Below are 23,189 nucleotides of genomic sequence, written 5' to 3'. Positions count from 1 at the left end.
AAAAAAAAAAAAAAAAGAACCACCCAGCCTCACAAAAAATGGCAGAATCCTGCAAGTCATCCTGTCCTCCTCAAACTGTCTTCCTCCACATCCATTCACCATGTCCTATAGATTTTTTCCCTAGATAATTCTCAAACTAATCTCCTTGTTTTGCCTGCTACCACTTCCTTGTTAAGACATCGTCATCTCTTGCTAGATTACTGTAGTACAGAATATATCTGTCCTGGTTGGCCTGTATGTTTTTCATCTTTTTCTCTCAGGTACATAGTACCTTGACAGGTAGTAGGCACTCAGTTTGTGTGAACTAAAATCATTTTCTGAAACATACTAACTTACATATGGCCTAATACTGTGTTTACTCTATCAGATAAGTTTAGGTTCTAGCTCCTAACCTAAGAACCTTAAAGGGGAGGAGGAAAAGTAAACAAATATGTGTAGATTCTTCAGTGTCCCCGGTAATATGCCAGATTATACATTTAACGCCTATCATGTAACGTAATCTTTGAAATTATCAAGGTAGTTGTTCCCATTTTATAGATGAAGTATTACTATCTTGTCATACAGCTAGTGAGAAGCAGAGCTCAAATGCAACCCCAAGTCTTTCCTGTTCTAAAGCCCATATTTCTTTTGGCTACATCTTACTTAGAAGTCCACTATGTTTAATCTCTTTAAGTTTGCATATCCAGTTTCAGAAACTTAAGCAAACTTAACTTTGAATTCAAACTTAACTTTGAATCACCATTCTTTTGAGTATGTTTAATTTTTTGGCTTTTGATAACAAAGTAATGAAATAGATTTATTCCCTTACTTTGCATTGTGGGCAAGAAAATAGGTATTCTTGTAACTTTTTATATCAGGAATTACTGTTGTGGGAATAATGGGGAAACTTAATGCTTAATATTTTTGTAAATTCAATAGAGATGATAATTGTTAAAGCAATATGAATTTTATGAAAATAAGTTGCTTAAAATGAAAAGGTATATAAATTCATGTAATTAGTTTTATTGAGAAATACTGTACTCAGAGTAAATTTGTCATCTTTTGGAACTAGATTTTTAGGTTATTATACATGAAGATCTTTGAGACGAACTTCTCCATAATTCTATACTAATATACCTAGATGCTCTGTACAAAATATTCTTTTATCCAGATAGGAATTTTGTATTATGTAGACTGTCCTTCACCTTCATGATCTAATTCTGACTTAATGTGTTTCATATTACATTCAACCTGTAGGCTGTTTTTTGCTATATGCTTTACTAGTTGTGAGTAGATTTTTGTGTGTGTATATACCTGAATATACACTGTTTCTTTCATTTAAACAATAAAACTAGGCAAATTCAGGGCGTATCTTATCTTTCTGTTTGTGTTTTAAAGTTTTGTAAATCTAAGACATTTAGATTTTCAAATAGTATACTTTTGGAGACCCCCTTCCCCATATCCTTTATATAAGACAAGAGAAATGATCCAAATAAATTCATTCTGACTTATTTATTCTATTAGAAAAGTACTGTGTTTACATTCAAAACTGCTGTCGATTAGATCTGCAGCTGCTGATTTATAGCACTGTCAAATGCCACTTTGATGTGCCCGTTTTGAGTTTTTGTTTTGTATTTTGGTCTGATAAAGTTTAAAAGTGCTTAAATTTGTTTTCACTGAGTGGAAGTTTCTTGAAGGCACTTTTTCAGAATCTTTCCACTGAACACTAACTCTGCCAAAAAGGATTCTGGGAAACTGCCTAGTGTATCTGCGTTTTGGGAGATATGTCTGCATATAATCATATGAAAAACTCTGTATAAAGCAAATTGTTTCACTTATTTTTATCCCATGTTTTTCAATCTCATTTTATCAGAGATTTCCCCCTGTGTATCAACTGTCAACATTGCATTTGAACTAGTGGTTCTAGTGACATATTTTGGGGCTGCTGCTACTGGATGAACTACCTGTGACCAAAAAGATTTCTAGTTTGACTTTTACTCTTTTAGATTAAGGCAAGAAAGGAGGGACAAAAATGTGTACCCACATTTTTAACTTGTTAAAAATGCTTTCAGGGAATTCCCTGGCAGTCCAATGGTTAGGATTCGGTGCTTTCACTACCGAGGCCTGGGTTCAATCTCTGGTCAGGAAACTAAGATCCTGCAAGCCAGGTGGTGCAGCCACAAAAAAAAATGCTTTTAGTTTTAAAGGAGTTTATTCAAAGTTGTTGAAACTAAATTTTAAAACATTTTCATGGGATATAGCTTATATGATATTTGAGAATATGAATGTGTAACCCTTTCATTCCATTTTTATAAATGAATCATGAAAAGCCATATTCTATCTCTGGATCAGTGAGTTTCAAACTACAGGGATAACCTGTAGTGAGTTGAGAAATCGTTTTAATGGGAAAGGATCAGCTTTTTTTTAAAATAAAATACAGTAAAACAATTTTAAAATCCAAATACCTTGCAAATAAGATGAACAATATGTGTGTAGGTATACTGAGTCACATAAACTTTGCTGTTAGTCTTTACCTACTGAAAATGAATTGTTTGTGGCCTAGATATTCCGCAGTTATTCCTTATAATAGCAACAATATTATTTTAGGGAAAGAAGCACTCATAAGTGTATTTATGGAGAATTTTAAGGAAGGACACCAATAAATCAGTGCAAGTCATCTGGATACCTTTTATTAGGTAGAGAATTATGAAGTGAAAACCCAGATTTTAATTGCACTAGGGTTTTTCCCCTGCCTTTCGATAGAGGTAGAGAAATCATTTAACTTAAAAATTAGGAAAACTACCCTTTTAGTTGGGAGTAAATAAGAGCAAAAAATAAATGAAGTGAAAACCCAGATTTTAATTGCACTAGGGTTTTTCCCCTGCCTTTCGATAGAGGTAGAGAAATCATTTAACTTAAAAATTAGGAAAACTACCCTTTTAGTTGGGAGTAAATAAGAGCAAAAAATAAATATGGGGCTTCCCTGGTGGCGCAGTGGTTGAGAGTCCGCCTGCCGATGCAGGGGATACGGGTTCGTGCCCCGGTCTGGGAAGATTCCACATGCCGTGGAGCGGCTGGGCCCGTGAGCCATGGCCGCTGAGCCTGCGCGTCCGAAGCCTGTGCCCCACAATGGGAGAGGCCACAACAGTGAGAGGCCCACATACCGCAAAAAAAATAAAAATAAAAAAAAAAAATAAATATGGTGCTAAGCCAGTTCTGCTTATATTTTTAATAAATCCGTGTTTTTATGTAAAATAATTAAAATTTCAGCTTCCACAGTCTCATTTTGTGGAAAAATTATATGCTTATTATTAAAGGGAAGAATATCTATAATTATTATATTCCATTTGCAATAATTTAAATTATAATAGTTATCTAAATCGTGTCAAAATTATTTTTTGAGTTGCATAATTCATCTAATAATTTAGAGATGGTATATTTCTCATTAATTGTTTTTAGATAATTTAATATAGGAACAATCCATTATTCAGTTTTCTATTAAAGCTTTTGTTAAAACTAAACATATTACTTTTGGTATGTTTCTCACAAATGAAAAATAGTATCAGCTATGAAAAGGAAATTATTAAATACAAGAATATACTTTTAACTAAAGTTTTAAATGTATGTGATCTAAGTAGAGTCTGTCCTAAAGCAAAGGAAGATAACATTTACCACTTTAAAAATCATTAAGCTGTATCGTTATAGCATATTTATAAAATATAAATTACCAGCTTTACTTATTGCTGTTTTAAACTTGAATTTTAAAATGGTAAAAATTTTATCAACTTCTTAAAATTTTTAAATCCTTTATGTTTTTCCATATTTCTTATTATTCTTATATGTATTTTTACATTTTAGAATGGCTATCTTCTGTGTATAAACAGCAGTGGCTTGCTATGCTCCGGGCAGAACAAGACAGTGAGGTGGGGTAAGTATGGTACATCATAGCATTGTTCATTAAAAAAAAAAAATTTTTTTTTTTTTTTTACTGAAATATAGTTAATTTACAATATTGTGTTAGTTTCAGGTGTACAGCTAAGAGATTCAGTTGTATAATATATTTCTTTCAGATTATTTTCAGTTATAGGTTACTATAAGATACTGAATATAGTTCCCTTTGCTATACAGTAAACCTTGTTGCTTATCTATTTTATGTATAGTAGTTTGTATCTGTTAATCTCATACTCCTAATTTATCCTGCCACCCCTCCCTTTCCCCTTTGGTAACCATAAGTTTGTTTTCTTTGTCTGTGAGTTCTTCTGTTTTTTATATAGATTCATTTGTATTATTTTTTTAGATTCACATATAAATGATATCTTATAATTGTCTTTCTCTGTTTGACTTACTTCACTTAGTATGATATTCTCTAGGTCCATCCATGTTGCTGCAAATGGTAATATTTCATTCTTTTTTATGACTGAGTAATACATATTCCATTGTATATAAATATACCACATCTTCCTAAGCCAATCATTTGATGGGCCCTTGGGCTGCTTCGATGTCTTGGCTCTTGTAAATAGTGCTGCTATGAACATTGTGGTGCATGTATCTTTTTGAATTAGAGTTTTCATCTTTTTAGGATATATGCCAAGGAGTGGAATTGCTGGGTATGGTAGCTCTAATTTTAGTTTTTTAAGGAATCTCCACACTGTTTTCCATAGGAGCCTCACCAATTTACATTCCCACCAACAGTGTAGGAGGGTTCCCTTTTCCCCACACCCTCTCCAGATTTATTATTTGTAGACTTCCTGATGATACCCATTTTGACTGGTGTGAGATGACATCTCATTGTAGTTTTTTTTTTTTTTTTTTTTTTTTTTTCCTTGCGTGATGCGGGCCTCTCACTGTTGTGGCCTCTCCCATTTGCGGAGCACAGGCTCCGGACGCGCAGGCTCAGTGGCCATGGCTCACGGGCCCAGCCGCTCCGCGGCATGTGGGATCTTCCCGAAACGGGGCACGAACCCGCGTCTCCTGCGTCGGCAGGCAGACTCTCAAGCACTGCGCCACCAGGGAAGCCCCTCATTGTAGTTTTGATTTGCATTTCTCTAATAATTATTGATGTTGAGCATCTTTCCATGTGCCTGTTGGCCATCTGTATGTCATCTTTGGAGAAATGTCTATTTAGGTCTTCTGCCCATTTTTTGATTGGGTGGTTTGTTTTTTTGAGTTGTATGAGCTGTTTGTATATTTTGGATATTAACCCCTTGTAGGTCACATCATTTGCAAATATTTTCTCTCATTCCCTAGGTTGTCTTTTCATTTTGTTTATGGTTTCCTTTGCTGTGCAAAAGCTTTTAAGTTTGATTAGGTCAGGTCCCATTTGTTCATTTTTGCTTATATTTCTTTTGCCTTGGGAGACTAATCTAAGAAAATATTGCTACAGTTTATATCTGAGAATGTTTTGCCGATGTTCTTTTCTAGGAGTTTTATGGTGTCATGTCTTATACTTAGGTATTTAAAGTATTTTGAAGTTTTTTTGTATATAGTGTGAGGGAGTGTTCATATTGACTTACATGTAGCTGTCCAGCTTTCCCACCACCACTTGTTGAAGAGACTGTCTTTTCTCCATTGTATTAATATATTATTGCCTCCATTGTTGTCGATTAATTGACCACAGGTATATGGATTTTGCTGTGAATTTTTAAATGTATTCATTATGTTGAAAAACCAGTAACAGTATTAAAGTTAAGAGCTGTTAGAGAAAAGATCATGTAATCAGCTTTTAATCTTATATTTCTATAACTATCAATATAAATATTTATCTTTTTGGTCAATTAGTATAACAGAATGTTTGTATTGTCACTTGCTATATTAGTAAAATTGAATAATTGGTATACTTTGTTTCACTTAGTGTTATGTTATTCTTTTAAGCTATTGAAATATTACCTGGAATAATGCTTTCATAAAGCATGATCTTCATATATATGTATAGGTAAAGCCAATTTTCTTATTTGTGGCAGTATTGTCAAATTCTCACTAATGTAGTAAGGGTTTTTTTGTTTTGTTTTTTTAAGTTTTTTAAAAAATATTTATTTATTTTTATTTATTTATTTATTTGACTGCACTGGATCTTAGTTGCGGCACGTGGGATCTTTAGGTGCAGCACACGGGATCTTTTAGTTGCAGCACGTGGGATCTTTTAGTTGCGGCATGCGGGCTCTAGTTCCCTGACCAGGGATGAACCCAGTCCCCCTGCATTGGGAGCGTGGAGTCTTAGACACTGGACCACCAGGGAAGTCCCCTGTAATAGGTTTTTTGAAGACTTGAGTGTAAGGTGAATTAACCCATCTAATTACACAGGTGCCTTCATCAAAAGCATATGACCCCTCTAGAAAATATTTATGTACTGTCTTCATTTTAAGAGAAAGCATACTATCTTTCCATGTGTAGTGCTTTGCAGTTCCGTGAAGCACTTCCACATTTATTGTTTGATCTTTATACTAGCTCCTTGGTATAGGCAGTGTGAAGAGACAGTCCACCTGTGAGTGTATAAAAAGGTTTTACATTTAAATTTTTTTCTGCCCTGATCTCTTTTAATTTATTTTTATACACTAAAGAACTTACTAAAATAATAGCCTAGTTGTGTTTATAGCTAAACAGTGAGTGTGTGAAAGGGTTCTATAAACTTAAGATAATGACTGCAAGATTATTATCCAGGGTTCTTAGTTTCTACTTTACTTGTAACTTATATCCCATCTTTTCCCAAATATATTCATAGCATACTTACCTTGCACAAATACAGTAAGATTGTTGAAATAGGAGACCCCTCCAAAAAATGAGAGTTAATTATATACTGGAATTCAGATTTGAAGCATTTTGTAATGTATGAAATGTTTTATAAACCATCCTACCTACTTCTTTTGTGTATTCAGTTTTTAAATGTTGGATGTTCTCTATTTTTCAAGATTTTTCTCATCTGTATCCTTTTTGAGTTTAATATAGAGTCTCACCTAAGAGACTGAGTTAGAATAAGTGGCTTTCTTGCATTCTTATTATGTATATGACTGTGTTGCCCCTAATGAAGCACTGTCTTCCACACATACTGAGCATCTGCTCGCTACTGTAGGGCTGCTAAAGTGAGAAAGACAGTGTACTCCATTGACTCTAGGTTATAATCTAGTAAAGTCTCCCTCCAAGGTTCTCCTCTTCCAAACGCTTTTCCACATTGCCAACAGGATTAGCCTCCTAAGTAGAAATATAATTTCACTTCCCTGCTTAAATAAGGCCAGGGACATTTGATGATAGTTAGGGATTATTGCTTTATGTGTGATATATATTTACAGATTAAAAGATACGATGTCTGGAGGGTCAGCCTCAATAATAATCAGTTGGGAGAGATGTGGGGAGAAGTGGGTTGGGAGTAAAACTAAAACAGGATTATTGAACGTAGATGGTGAGAAAATTTGGCTCATTGTACTATTTACTTTTTTTTTTTAAGCAAAGCTTTTATTTATTATTTTTAAAATTTATTTATTTTGGCTGCGTTGGGTCTTTCTCTAGTTGCGGCGAGTGGGGGCTGCTCTTCCTTGCGGTGCACAGGCTTCTCACTGCGGTAGCTTCTCTTGTTGCGGAGCACAAGCTTTAGGTGCGTGGGCTTCAGTAGTTGTGGCACGTAGGCTCAGTGGTTGTGGCTCCCGGGCTCTAGAGTGCAGGCTCAGTAGTTATGGTGCACAGGATTAGTTGCTCCACAGCATGTGGGATCTTCCCGGACCAGGGATCAAACCCATGTCCCCTGCATTGGCAGGTGGATTCTTAACCACTGTGCCACCAGGGAAGTCCCTATTTACTTTTATATGTTTGAAAGTTTTCGTAAGAAAAAAATTTAAAGTAACAGAACAAATACATGGGAACTCTCTCTTATCTACAGGAAAATTTGAAACTCCTGTGAACGTAGCCTGTGGGGCCCTTCAACAGTCTGTCCCAAATGCCTTTCGCTTTATCTCCTCTCATGCTCATTTTAGGCTCCAGCTGCACTAAGTTCTTCATACATTTAGTACCCTTTCATGCTCCGGTCCTTTTTTGCTAGTCCTTCTACCTGGAATGCCCTTCCTCTGCATAGAGTTCACCCCTGACGTCTACCCCAACAAACTCCCTCTCAGGCACAAATAATACTTCCTCTGTTATGATCCCCACTCTTAATCCCAGGCAATAAATCTGTGCCTTCTTCATGCTCTTAACATCAGTTCTCTCCACATTATTATCTTATTACTTATGTCTAGTTCCCTGCTAGACTGAGCTCTTGGATGTCAAGGATATGTTTTATTAGTTTTATTTACATTTCATTATTTTTTATGTATTGTATTTGTTTCAATATATTTATTAGATAATGATGATGATGATGGCCCCAGTATCTAGGTACTTAATAAATGCTGTATATGAATGAATGTATTTTATCATTTGGAATTCTAAGCTAATAATAATGTCATTTTATTATTACATCTTGAAATAACAGTGTTTCTCTTAGTTGATTAAGGTTTTTAAAGTAAGAGGGCCAAGTAAAGATTAACTGATAAAATTCTACAGCTGTTTTCTATTAAATACTGAGTTTGTATAGTGGTACCACTTTAAAAAATGGCTTGTGTGCGAAACAATAATATCAAATGGTAGGTGATACCAAGTCACGTCTTAAATAATAGATTTTAATTTAATTTTACTTAGTAGTTAGACTTTTAAGTGTTTTATTTTCTCGGTAAGCAGAATTTCTCATAGATTTTTTCCCCCTCTTCTCTGGTTTCACTATGCCCTAGTAAAAGTATTCTAGAAGTCAAGGCAATAAATGAAACACTAAAGATTTAAAAATTTTTTTATTTAGCAGAGGTAATGGGCTAGATTTAATCATTGCATTTTGATTTTTATCTGTACTACAAAATTTTATTTTTAAATCTAGTAGAAAGTTTTTCTCTTGTTGTAACTCACAGTTATTTTTCAAGTATTAGTTGCTTATTTTCCGTGAGATTTCATGTTTTATATATATTTCTAGGCCTCAAGAAATCAATAAAGAAGAGCTAGAGGGAAATAGCATGAGGTGTGGTAGAAAGCTTGCCAAAGATGGTGAAGTAAGTATGGGTTGTGACTCTTAATAGTCTTATACAAATTGTTGTACTATTAGTGCAAACTATACTTTCAATAACAATCATGATACATATTATACCTCAGAAGAGCTTTTTTGTGGATTAGTTTCTGTAGCATGATCTCCTGGGCAAGGAGTTACATACTCAGTGGTGATTGATTATTCAGCCTTCCCTGAGACTGTTGAACTTTCTGGGTCTAGATATGAGATATGAAGATCCCTCAGCAAACCAGAAATAAAGATAAATAAGACGTTAAATGGGAGCTGTTACATAGTCTTAAAAGTAATTCTTTCTAGTTTTAAGTTACCCTAGATCAAAGACATTCAAACGCTTTGATTGCTACCCACATTAAAAATTATGTATTTCATTAACACCCAATACAAATGCATATAAGTGAAACAAAAGTATTACAAAACAGTGCTTACAGCTGCTTTGTCCTATAGATGTATTTCTACTTAAATTTTTTAAAAAGCTGATTGTGACGCATTAAATTGATTTTACAGCCACTAAAGACACATGAACTACATTTTTTTAAAAACTCTACCCTAATTGTAATTTTCATCTCTGAAAACAATTCAGCCTAATTTAGATAACCATTTGGTTATTTTTCTCCTAGATTTTCCCTAATTTTAACTTTAATTTTGAAAGTTTGATTATTTTATGTTTGCATTCATAATTTCAGAGTATGAAAGAGGAATAGCATCTTATTTATTCCTTAGTCCTCCTTATTGTCGCTTCCAGACCTTGTTCCACCCTCATCGTCATTGAATCACAGCTCCTTTGAAGTGCATACTTCTGCACCACTCACTACGCTGACTGTGGCCATCATTCACTCAGCTTGCTGGCTTTCTTTCTGCCTACTCTTCTTATCAGTCTTGGTGATTTTAGCATCTGTTCCCTGACCTTCATTCCCTCCATGATCTTGTGCTCTACCCTACCTAAGGAACCAATGTCCTATAAGCATATCATCAATTTTTGTATCACTAATTCATGTACCCTCTTCAAAATCTCCATTTTAAGCATACCACTTGCAGACTCCACCTCGTGTTATCTTTCTAGCCCTCTCCCTCTAGTACCTGGACTCCCAACAACTTTTTAACCCCACTAGAATGTACAATACATTGTTCTTACTATCTTTTCCCCATTACCCTCTCACCGCATCCCTACTTCTTTCTTTACTTGACTTATATTTTATGTTCCATCTTAAAATTGGTCCCTGGCTGGGGTGGGATGAATTGGGAGATTGGGATTGACATATATACACTATTGACACTATGTATAAAATAGATAACTAATGAGAACCTACTGTATAGCTCAGGGAACTCTACTGAACACTCTGTGCTGACCTAAATGGGAGGGAAATCCAAAAAAGAGGGGATATATGTATATGTATAGCTGACTCACTTTGCTGTGCAGTAGAAACCAACACAACACTGTAAAGCAACTATACTCCAATAAAAATTAACTTTAAAAAGTTATTGACCAGGGCTTCCCTGATGGCACAGTGGTTAAGAATCCGCCTACCAATGCAGGGGACATGGGTTCGAGCCCTGGTCCGGGAAGATCCCACACGCCACAGTGCAACTAAGCCTGTGCGCCACAACTACTGAGCCTGTGCTCTAGAGCCTGCGAACCACAACTACTGAGCCTGCACATGCCACAACTACTGAAGCCTGTGTACCTAGAGCCCGTGCTCCGCAACAAGAGAAGCCACCTCAGTGAGAAGCCCACACACTGCGGCGAAGAGTAATCCCTGCTCGCCACAACTAGAGAAAGCTGGTGCGCAGCAACGAAGACCCATTGCAGCCATAAATAAATAAATTACATAAACAAACAAATACATAAATTTATTTTTAAAAAGTTATTGAGCAAAATTAAGGCTGGGAACTTTTGTAGGTAACAATTAATTAAAAACAATATACAAGGTGAAAAAAAAATTGGTCCCTGGCTTATACTCTTAACTTCCTTTTTCCCTTTTTCACTCAGTCAAATTCACCAGGCTAAACCCCAGTTTTTGTTAAATTCCACCTTTCCATGCATTCCATGCCTGCTTCCATACAAATGAATGTGACTAAAGAAAAACACCATACAAACCCCAGCAGGTTTCACTTGAGTGTTGTAACTATAAACTTCAAGCAGGTTTTTAGTGCTAAATGGTGATCCTCCTACATTTCCCTAGTGAATTTATCCTCCTACTCCTGGAGTAACTCTCATACCTTCTCAGAAGGGCAATGCTACCACCCTTATTCTTTCCATTGGCCTTGCTTCTTTCTTCATTCAGAAAATAAAAGCAGTAGGAAGAGAGTCTGTGCATCCTCCTACCAACAATACTACCAGTCTCCTTGCATCTGCAGCCGTGTGCTGTGCTTTTCCTTTTACTAGAATGGATGAACTGTCTGCTTCTATCCTAGTCCACCTCCTCTTGTAATGGACCCCATCCCTTCTCACTTGTTCAAAAAGTTTGCTCCTACAGTCATCACCTCACTCTCCTGAATCATCAGTTTTTCTCTTCTGTATCATTCTCATTTAGCATATTAACATGCTACAGCATCACCCATCTTAAACCATTCCCTGACTCACATTCCCCTCTAGCTTCCACTCCATTTCTCTGCACCCTTTTTAAGCAAAATTCATTGAAAAACGTTGCCTGTATCCACTCCAATTCATTTACTCCAGTAAAGTCAAGTGGAACGCTGTGCCATTGTCACCAGTGATTCCTACATTACCAAGTCGAGTAGTTTTTAGTCTTCTGAAAGTTCTTGGCAACATGACCCATGTGTTCACTCACTCCACGGAGATTTTCTCCATTTGACTTCCAGGACAGCATACTGCGCTGGTTTTCCTCCTCCTTCGTTGGCTGCTCCCTCTAAGTCTTTGCTAGATCCTTCTCTTTCTCAACAAATGTTGGTGTGACTGGAGGCTCAGTACTTGGACTTCTTCCATTATCTGTGCTCTCTATGCTGACTCCTAAGTGATCTCTTATAGTCCCATGACTTTACACCAATTCCTAACTCCTGTATCCAGCTACTCACTTGACATCTTCTTAGAATTCTAATAGCCTCTCAAATATAATGGTCCCAGCTGAACTCTTTGATTTTCATTCCCAAACTCCTCCTTCCCAAGTATTCTCCAACCCATAGATAACCCCTCTGTTCATCCACTGCATAAGCTCCACACTTCAGATTCTCCTTTCTTTTGTTCCATATCTGTTGTCCATAAGAAGTTCCTTTGAATATATATCTTCCGTATATATATATATACATATATATATATATATATTCCATGGTGATATTATTTTTTTAATTAATTTATTTATTTTTGGCTGCATTGGGTCTTCATTGCCGTGCATGGGCTTTCTCTAGTTGTGGCGAGCGGGGGCTGCTCTTCCTTGCGGTGCATGGGATTCTCATTGCAGTAGCTTCTCTTGTTGCGGAATACAGGCTATAGGTGCATGGGCTTCAGTAGTCGTGGCGCACGGGCTCAGTAGTCGTGGCACATGGGCTCTAGAGCACAGGCTCAGTAATTATGGCGCTCGGGCTTAGTTTCTCCGCAGCATGTGAGATCTTCCCGGACCAGGGATCAAACCCATGTCCCCTGCATTGGCAGGTGGATTCTTAACCACTGTGCCACCAGGGAAGTCCCCCAAATGTATTCTTACTCATCATTGAGGCTTGGAGCATGTGAGATCTTCCCGGACCAGGGATCAAACCCATGTCCCCTGCATTGGCAGGTGGATTCTTAACCACTGTGCCACCAGGGAAGTCCCCCAAATGTATTCTTACCACGTCTACCACTATGACCCAAGTCCAAGCCACCATTATCTCTTGCCTGGACTGTTGTAGCTTTATAACTGCTCTCCCTGTTTTTACTCTTGTTCTTATACATTCTGTTTTCCACACAGCAGCCAAAATCATCTCTTTAAAATGCAAGTTATATCATGTTACATCCTTCCCTAAAGTTTTCCGTTAGCTTCTTACCACACTTAGAAGAAATCCAAACTCTTTCCTACTGTGGACTCTAGGCCATATGTTTTCTGGCCCCTGACTGACTCTTTGAACTCATCTCCAGCCTCCGTCCCCCTCAGTTATTGCCCTAGCCACGTAGCCTTTTTGCTGTTCCTCAGATATGCCAAGCATGTTTTTACCTCCAGAACTTTGTACTAGTTGTTCTCTTTGTCTAAGTCACTTTTCCCAGATAGCTACCCAGTCCGCTCCTTAGCTGACTCAGGACTCTAGTCTCGTAGCACCTCCTTAGAGAGACGTTCCCTGACCACCTGCCTGAACCAACAGGCTCCCCAGCTGCCAGCCCACCTCCCCTACCCTGTCACTCTCTCCTGGCATTCTATTCTGTCCTCTTCCATCCCATTTCACGTTTATTGTTCATCTCCTCCTCCACACAAACACACGTATTAAAATATAACATTTACTAGGGCAGAAACTTCTTTACTGCCATTTCTTTAATGCCTAGAGCAGTACCTGGCACAAAATATGTGCTCAATAAATATCAGTGAACTCTTGATTTAATGTTGTAATTCAGAGGGTCAACCAAACACTTGAAGTCCTAACTTTACTTCATTATACAACGCCACTTTACTTAATAGTCTCTCATTAACTATTAGGTGATAGAATAAACAAACTTGTGAACCTCATGATGGTATTTAAAATAACTCAGTTGTGTATCTGTTGGTTAGTTACTTAAGGTATTTTAGGGTATTTTTAAAATTTATTTAAACTAAAAAAAAAACAGTTCACTCATTTCTCCCGCTCCCCACCCCTCGCCTCTGGCACCCACCAAGCTGTTCTTTGTATCTTTAAGCTTAGGGTTGTTTTTTTTTTTTAGTACATATTTTCTTTAGATTTTACATATAAGAGAAATCACACAAGGTATCACTTAAGGTATTTCAGAGTATTTTTAAAGCAGGAAAAACTTTAGCGGATTCTTATTAGCTCTATCTAGACTCCTAGTCCCCTAAACTATACCTACTTAGAGTTAGTATAGCTTATAACTATCAACTAAGCCATATAAGTTATGATAAAATTACAGTGTGGAGAGTTGATGAAACAGATCATGAAGAGATGATATTAGGAAAGTACCTGAAGGAATAATGATCACAAAGGCTGCTTTTGCTGGCTTTGATATATACTATGTCTATGTGGTAAACCTTGTATATATATCACAGATATATTGTGTGTGCTAAGCCTTAAGGCACTGACAAAAAGTAGGGACCCATAAGACAGAAATACTTGAAATGAATTAGAAAAAGAAAAGACAGTTTGAACTTTTTATTTTTGACTTGCTAATATGATAAACTGAAGTAAATATTTCTCCTTTGTATTTTAGTACTGCTGGCGGTGGACAGGTTTTAACTTCGGCTTTGACCTGCTTGTAACTTACACCAATCGATACATCATTTTCAAACGCAATACGTTGAATCAGCCATGTAGTGGATCTGTCAGTTTACAACCTCGAAGGAGCATAGCATTTAGGTAGGATGAGATTTTCCCACCCCACTCTTCCTCACTCTAAAAGAACTATAAGAAATGAAATAAAACCATAATTTACACCAACAATAGTAGAACTTTGGTAAGATACAATATATATGAAACTGCAAGGAAATGATAAAGCTCCATTCCTACAAAATGTATTAATAATCAAAATTATAAGACCCATATCTAATACGTCAGGAAGAAAGAATGGTCTGGAATATGAATGGTGTAGGATTGATACTGGGCTTGAAGCTGTTGCCTTGCTGCTATTCGTAGAAAATAAAAGGTCTAAACTGGAAATACAACAAGGTATTCTTACAGGAAAACATGACTGGTATTTTCCTTAACTTTCTATAGGATTTCAGATGTCCAACTTTGCCTAATAGTTGAGCTGGCAATATTTTTCTGGAGAGGATGCTGACAAAATGGAAAATAGCTTAATGAATGGATTATTAAAAAGTCATATATTTACCTTACACCATACACAAAAATTAACTCAAAATGGATCAAAGACCTAAACATAAGAGCTAAAACCATAAAATAAGTCTTGGAAGGAAACAGGGGGAAAGTTTTATGACATTGAATTTGACAATGATTTCTTCAGTATGATACCAAAGCACAGGCAGCAACAACCACAAAAAAAGTTGAACTTCATCAAAATTAAATTTTGTGTCAAAGGACACTTAACAAAGTGAAAAAACAACCCATGGAATGGGAAAAAATATTTGCTAACCGTATATCTGATAAGACTATATAGAGAACTCCTAACATTCCCCAACAAAAAAACGTGATTCAAAAATGGGCAAAGGACTTAAATAAACATTTCTCCAAAGAAAATATACAAATGACCAATAAGCACATGAAAAGATGTTCAACATTACTAATCATAAGGGAAATGCAAATCAAAACCACAGTGAGATACCACCTCACACCCGTTAGGATGGCTAATATCAAAAACAAAACAAAAGTGTTGGTGCAGATGAGGAGGAATTAGACCCTTGTACATTGCTAGTAGGAATGTAAAATGGTGCTTACTTTGTGGGAAATGGTATGGCAGTTCCTCAGAAAATTAAATAGAATTACCAGATGATCTAGGAATTCCTCTTCTGGCTATTTAGCCAAGAGAATTGAAAGCAAGGACTCAAACATATTTGTACACATAGCAACATTATTCACAACAGTTAAAAGGTGGAAGCAACCCAGGTATCGACAGATGAATGGAAAAACAAAATGTGATGTATACCTACAATGGAATATTATTCAGCCTTAAAATGGGGGGAAATTCTGACATGTGCTATAACATGAAGCTTGAAGACATTACACTAAGTGAAATAAGCCAGTTACAAAAGAACAAAAATACTGTATGATTCCACTTACATGAGGTACATAGAGTGGACAAGTTTATAGAGACAGAAAGTAGGATGGTGATTGTCAGGGGCTGAGGTAAGGGGAAATGGGGAATTCATGTTTACTGGGTATGGAGTATCAGCTGGGGAAGAACAGGTTCTAGAGATGGATGGTGGTGATGACTACAGAACAGTGTGAAATGTGTTGAATGCCAAGAACTATACATTTAAAAATGGTTAAAATGGTAAATTTTATGTATATTTTATCACAATAAGAAAGGCATACTTGGGGATTTCCCTGGCGGCGCAGTGGCTAAGACTCCGTGCTCCCAATGCAAGGGGCCTGGGTTCGATCCCTGGTCAGGGAACTAGATCCCACATGCATGCTGCAACTGAGAGTTTTCATGCCACAACTAAGGAGCCCACATGCTGCAACTAAGACCTGCTGTAACCTAATTAATTAATTAATTTTTAAAGGCATACTTATAAATTATTTTTATATCTCAGATATGTATAATAGCACAAGCTTATAAATCTAAATGGAATCAGTTTATAGTTTGAAAAGACTTTAAATTCTTAACAAATAAAAGACTTAAAGAGAATTTTAAAAAATTAGAAGAATATGGAAGAAAAAAAGTAATTATTAAAGTAAGGTAGGGCTTATTTAAATTGATATGTGCTTTAAAAAATCATTAGTTTTTGTGTGTGTGTGTGTTTATTCTAGATTACGTTTGGCCTCTTTTGATAGTAGTGGAAAACTAATATGTAGTAGAACAACTGGCTATCAAATACTTACACTTGAAAAGGACCAGGTATGTTTGATTACTTTTCTGTCAATTTTTTCATTATAGTATTTGCCTTTTGACTCCTCTTTTGAAAATTCTTAAGTAGATTTAATGTTTGATTTAAAGATTGGTTTGAGAATTTTTTGAAGGTAAGTATGGAAGTACCATGTTCACTTTTGCATAATTTACTCCATTCTACCAGAAGTGTAACTAAGACCAAAAACAATAAAAAGAAAAAGAAAACAGGGCTTCCCTGGTGGCTCAGTGGTTGAGGGTCCGCCTGCCGATGCAGGGGACACGGGTTTGTGCCCCGGTCCGGGAGGATCCCACATGCCGTGGAGCAGCTGGGCCCGTGATCCATGGCCGCTGAGCCTGCGCGTCCAGAGCCTGTGCTCCGCAACGAGAGAGGCCACAACAGTGAGAGGCCTGCATACTGGAAAAAAAAAAAAAAAGAAAGAAAACACAATTTGATTTGAGGGGCAGAGCTGACAAGGAAATAATTATTCATCCTGAACATGATCTTCACAAAGTTACGAATCTTAATTGTTTTCTCCATTGTGTTCATTTATTTATACATTAATAACATATCTTAAAGACAATCCAGGATATCTCCATAGCTCCTAGATATTAAGTGAACATTATCTTCTAGCACAGTAGGTTTCTAAAATGACAGACATCTGTAATGTTCCCAAAATTCTCTCTAAAGCCATTTGTTTTTTCATAAATCACATGCATGTAGAAGTTTCAGAATGTCATGATGAAAAAGTAAACCAGTTTCAAAAAGTAAAATGAGAGCTGTTAAAAATCAAGGATGTTTATTTCTAGTAAAGCTAACCACCATTCCAAAGGACATAGTGTTTTAATAAAGGGTTTGGAGCCTATGGTTCACATAAATTATTAGAAGTTTTATTAGCAGTTTTCCTCAGACTGAAGAGACTCATAAAACATCAAAATTTAGCACTGCAAGGAGCCTTGAAGTGATAGTTCTGACCTCACCTACCCATGTATGAGAACTCCTTTAACAGCATTCTTACAGAGGCTCCTCAACCATTGTTGGAACTCTTAGTGAGAGGGAGCTGATTCTGTCGTGTGGTAGGTGTAAGTGAGAGGTAGGTACATAAGAAGATTCAAATCTGCCTCCATTGGAATTCTCTGTTGGTCCCTCTCACCCTCTTGAGCTGCATGGACAATATCTGTTTACCTTCATCTTGGAACTTCATTAAAAAACATTGTCGGGGCTTCCCTGTTGGCGCAGTGGTTGAGAGTCCGCCTGCCGATGCAGGGGACGTGGGTTCGTGCCCCGGTCCGGGAAGATCCCACATGCCGTGGAGCGGCTGGGCCCGTGAGCCATGGCCACTGAGCCTGCATGTCCGGAGCCTGTGCTCCACAAGGGGAGAGGCCACAACAGTGAGAGGCCCGCATACTGGGGGGAAAAAAAATTGTCATGGCTCAAAGCAGCCAGAGACTTAATTAAAAAGCACCAGGCCAAGATAGTAGTTGTATTCCTAGTATTCCTTGATTTGTTCATTCAGCAAACATTTGTGTCCCTACTTCATGCTAGGTTCTATGCTAGGAGTGGAGGAAATAAACAGGAGCTTATATAGCTAAGTAGAAGGAGAGGGATGGGCTCAAAGAGTGTAACGTTGAGGGAGACATCTCTAACCTTTACTGTGGGGTTGGGGACAGGTGTGGTTATTGGGGGAGGGGCAGAGACACAGTTCAGGGAAAACCTCTTCTGGACAAGTTGAAAAGTGAATGGATACCTGAACCAAGCCTCAGATGATGAGTAAGATAGAGGGAAGGGGGCTTCCCTAGTGGCGCAGTGGTTAAGAATCCGCCTGCCAATTCAGGGGACACGGGTTCAAGCCCTGGTCCAGGAAGATCCCACGTGCTGTGGAGCAACTAAGCCCACGTGCCACAACTACTGAAGCCCGTGCGCCTAGACCCTGTGCTCTGCAACAAGAGAAGCCACCTCAATGAGAAGCCCGTGCACCTCAACGAAGATTAGCTCCCACTCACTGCAACTAGAGCAAGCCCGCGCGCAGCAACAAAGACCCAACGCAGCCAAAAATAAATAAATAAATAAATTTTAAAAGATAGAGGCAAGGCAGCACATGGGTCATTCAAGGAATGGAGAGGTTTGGAAGAGGAAGGGTTCAGTAGGCGTAGAGCCAGGGCATGATGGGCTATGGATGGAGTTTGGACTTTTTCCTGAGCTCTGTTAGAGAGCTATGGAAGGATTTTAGTTGGGGGGTTGCATATGTGTTTTATGTAGCTTATAGACGTTTGTTATAGAAAAATAGAAAATAAAAATAAGCAGAAAAAAAATCATACATAGGCCACTGAGAAATGACACCGCTGATATTTTTTTCATCGCCTATATCTTTTTTCCAAAATTTTATCTTACTGTTAACTATTTTGTAGCCTGCTCTTTTTCCACTTTGTTGTATATAGATAGCTTTTCTTGTCAACAAATATATATCCACAACATCATTTTTATTACTGCATAAGAGTTATTTTAGATATACCATAATTTAAATAATGCTTTTTTGGATAAAGTTGATTTTTTTAAGTTTTTCACTATTATAAAAAATGAACATGTATCTTTATATGTTTTTCTGATTTTTTAGAAGATGAATTCCACAAAGTGGAATTCTTGTCAAATAAATGGTGTATATATTTTCTTTTTTTTTTTTTGCGGTATGTGGGCCTCTCACTGTTGTGGCCTCTCCCGTTGTGGAGCCCAGGCTCCAGATGCACAGGCTCAGTGGCCATGGCTCAGGGGCCCAGCCACTCCGCGGCATGTGGGATCTTCCCAGTCCAGGGCACGAACCCGCGTCCCCTGCATCGGCAGGCGGACTCTCAACCAGTGTGCCACCAGGGAAGCCCAGTGTATATATTTTCTAATGGCCAAATTGCCCCCCAAAACTACTGTCAACTTACACTCCCTCCAGTAGTACAGGAGAGCATACGCAACAAAGTGTATCATTCTTTCTAGTCCTTCTCCCAATATAATAAGTGGAAACAAATCATTTATTTTAGTTTTCATTTGTTTGGTTTCTGATATAGTTGGTTTTTTTTTTTTACTTATTGAACATATTGTGTAAATTGACAGTTTATATTTGTTTTTTTTAATTAAGGTGTTTGTTTTCTTGTTTTAACACCTTTTATATATTAAGAATAATAACATTTGTGATATGCTATACTTTTTCCATTTTTGTAATTTATCTTTCAACCTTCATGAAACAGTCTGTCAGTCTCTTCCTTTAATGAGTTCTTTCGATATGCTATTTAGGCCTTCTAACTGGGATTATATAGTCATCTGGGTTTTTTTTCCTATTCCTTTTATTTTTTCATTGGAGTATTTTGATACATCTAAAGTGTATCAGATGTGTCAGTGTGTTTGAAATGCCATTTTTATCCTATATTGTAAGTCCTTATATACTTGGTTTCATTTCTGAGATTTCTGTTTTACTGATTTTATTGTGGAGACAATAATGCTTTGTTTTAATTAGACTCACTTTAAAAAGAATTTTATTACCAGTAATGCAAATTCACCTTCACCCTTCTCTTTTCAAAAATCCCTGGGTTCTTTGTGCATGATTATTCTTCTGTATGGGGTATAGAATCATTTTGTCCAGTTTCCTCTCAAAAAATCCTATGAGGGGGCTTCCCTGGTGGCGCAGTGGTTGAGAGTCCACCTGCCGATGCAGGGGACACGGGTTCGTGCCCCGGTCCGGCAAGATCCCACATACCGCGGAGCGGCTGGGCCCGTGAGCCATGGCCGCTGAGCCTGCGCGTCCGGAGCCTGTGCTCTGCAATGGGAGAGGCCACAACAGTGAGAGGACCGCGTACCGCAGAAAAACAAAAAAACAAAAAAATCCTATGAGGGTTTTGCTCTATACTGTTAAATATAAAGTAATTTGTGAGAAATTGATATCTACCCTTCTGTACAATCTACCAAATGTAGAATATGGTATTTTCTACATTTAATCAGGTCTTCCCTTACGTCTCTAAAATTTAGTTTTCCCCCGTATTTATTCTTATATGTTTCCTGGAAGTATAATGCTAGGTATTTTATATTTTAATTACTAACATGAAATGAATCCTTTATAAATAGTTTTTGATGACTATAGGAAAGCTAGTGATTTTTATATATTTATTTTAAAACTATCCCTCTTACAGGACTATGCTAACTTTAATCCTTGCATTATAGAAGGATCTCTCAGAAATGTGTAAGAAGGACTAGAAACATGATAGTGGCAGAAGACAATTTAGAAGCTATTGCTATAATCCAGATCAGAAATGGTGAAAACCTTATGGAAGGTAGCAATGAAGATGAAGAAATGTTGATGGGTTCTAGAAATAAAGGGGTGCAATTGATAGAATTTGGTGCTTAAGTATGTGTGAGGGTGAGGACATAGAAGTCAAAGATAGTACCTGGTTTTGTGACTTGGGCAACTTAATTATAGTGGTAATAATAATCCTTCCTATAATTACCAATATTTGAATTATAGGAAGGAAAATGAACATGACTTAAAGTGAGGGTGAAGAGATGATGAATTCAGTTTAAAGCATATTTAACTTGAAGGCATTGAGGTGAAAATTGGATAGACCAGTGGATAAATGGGTCTGGAGTTTATAAGCAACGCCTGGGCTAGAAATAATGATTGGATGAGATAAGCTACAGGAAAATATGTCAAGAATATGACAGGAGGGAAACCTAGGGAACACTGGTCTTTAAGGGGTGGGCAAAAAAAGTAACCTGGTGAGACATGTAAGAGCTGGGATGCAAAGCCCAGCTGCAAGGGTGAAAGTATAGATGGCACAGAAAGAAAGGAAAGAATAGGTAGTATTCAGTAGCTGATGATTTGAATTTGAGCTGCTTTATGTCTAAGTGAAGATTTCTAGTAGGGAATTGGATGTATGGATCCTGGAATTTAGACCTATAAATAGAATGTAGGGCAGTAATAGAGCTACAGTACAGGTTAAGTAGCATGAGCCTCAGAAAAGCAGAGAAGATAGAAATAACGGTCTGGAAACAGAGATGAAAACCCAGGAAGATACCACGACTCTGATGCTGTGATGTGTAGACTTCACTGCTTCCACTGCATAGTGGAAGAAGGAAAATGGAGCTTTTCTATAAAGGTGCTTCAATGCAAACGTAGGTGTAAATTGAGGCCTCAGGTGGAGTTAAAGGTTTGATGAAGCTAGAATTAGATCTGTCTAGTTTGGGGAGGGGAAATGGGGATTAATAGAGTTCAATATTCAGAAATTGGTATGTCCATTCAGCCCCCAAGTGATGTCCGCATGGATCCCTTCTTTTCCCAGAGTTGGCCCTTTGATCTACTCTCCCCCACCAACTTTAACTATATTCAGATACCAGAATGCTAATCTTCCTTGGAGTCTTTGTTTGGTCGTGGTAGAGAATCTTGCTTTTGTCATCAGATACACATATCGTCAGAGCATATGTCCTCAACAAACTTAGTAAATGTGCCTTCACTCAGGTTATTGCTACAAATGTTGACTAGTCCAGGGTGACTCAAGCATCTAAAGATCAACTATGCTTTGACATAATTGCTCTCTGCTTAACCCTGTTAGCACCATCAGCCCAGGTGATTGCTTCACCTGACCTATCATCGTATCCATTTTGTTCACTAACTTAAAAAAAAAAACAAAAACACCACTTTGCCCATTTTGGAGAACATAGAGAATGTGTGAGTTTGTATGTGTGTGTCACATTTCTATTCCCTACCTTCTTTATCCAGGTTTATCTTGCTGCTCCCCCAACACAGAAGCTGTGTCCAGTTGAGCCTTTGTCAATCACTCAAATGTTCCAGTTTTAGTCCCTCTTCATTGCAGGAGCACATGCTTCAGTTAAAAATTTTTAATTCTAGATTTAAACAGTATTTTAATAGTATATTCTCCAGAATGTATAAAGGTGAAACTAATGCATATTATTTCAGTATCCAAGTATTTAAAAAGTAGGAGTTCTCATGTCAGTGCTACAGCTTATATTCTGAGGATTTATTCTGTTCACCAAATACTGCTGGTAAAGGGTTCCAGAGATCTGTAGCATGAGTGAGTGAGGGTTCCATTCGTCACTCTCAGGTGTAGTATCAACTCCTGTCTCTGGAATTTCAGGTCATTCTCATGTGTATTCATGTAACTGAACCTGAAATTGATTTTACATGGTCATGTATTTTAGGTTCCAAGAGACAAATAACATGTTTGCATTAGAGACAGTGGGAAATCTTAGACAAGAGTGGGAACCATGCTTATTGGTGATAATAATGACTCCCACCTTCATCCCAAGTATTTGCTATACATAAAGACCATCAGACGTTGAAGCCAAATGAGAAGTGTGTGTATTTGTGCACTGTATCTTTTCATAAAATATGTAGTTACTTGATAGAAATTTTTCAGTAATGAAAATTACTACCGTTATTTATTACTTAATATATAGCTGGCTTTGTGAGCCCTCTATGTGCATTGTCTCATTTAATCCTCAGTGTAATCATA

The 23,189-nt window shown here is 37.3% G+C and overlaps 1 protein-coding gene across 1 annotated transcript in view; it reads left to right on the top strand.

Moving 5' to 3' along the window:
* Positions 1–23,189, top strand: part of GMCL1 (germ cell-less 1, spermatogenesis associated) — a 49,063-nt gene that overhangs the window by 24,336 nt on the left and 1,538 nt on the right. Inside the window, exons 10-13 of the mRNA XM_007453417.1 lie at positions 3,838–3,907; positions 8,960–9,035; positions 14,391–14,536; positions 16,607–16,694. Of these exons, the coding sequence (XP_007453479.1) occupies positions 3,838–3,907; positions 8,960–9,035; positions 14,391–14,536; positions 16,607–16,694 (380 nt within the window). The remainder of the gene's footprint in view (positions 1–3,837; positions 3,908–8,959; positions 9,036–14,390; positions 14,537–16,606; positions 16,695–23,189) is intronic.

Source organism: Lipotes vexillifer, unplaced genomic scaffold, assembly GCF_000442215.2.
Source record: "Lipotes vexillifer unplaced genomic scaffold, Lipotes_vexillifer_v1.1 scaffold253, whole genome shotgun sequence".
Taxonomy (NCBI): Eukaryota; Metazoa; Chordata; class Mammalia; order Artiodactyla; family Lipotidae; genus Lipotes; species Lipotes vexillifer.
The sequence above is the reverse complement of the archived record's forward strand: the minus strand, read 5'-3'. Positions and strand labels throughout refer to the sequence as shown.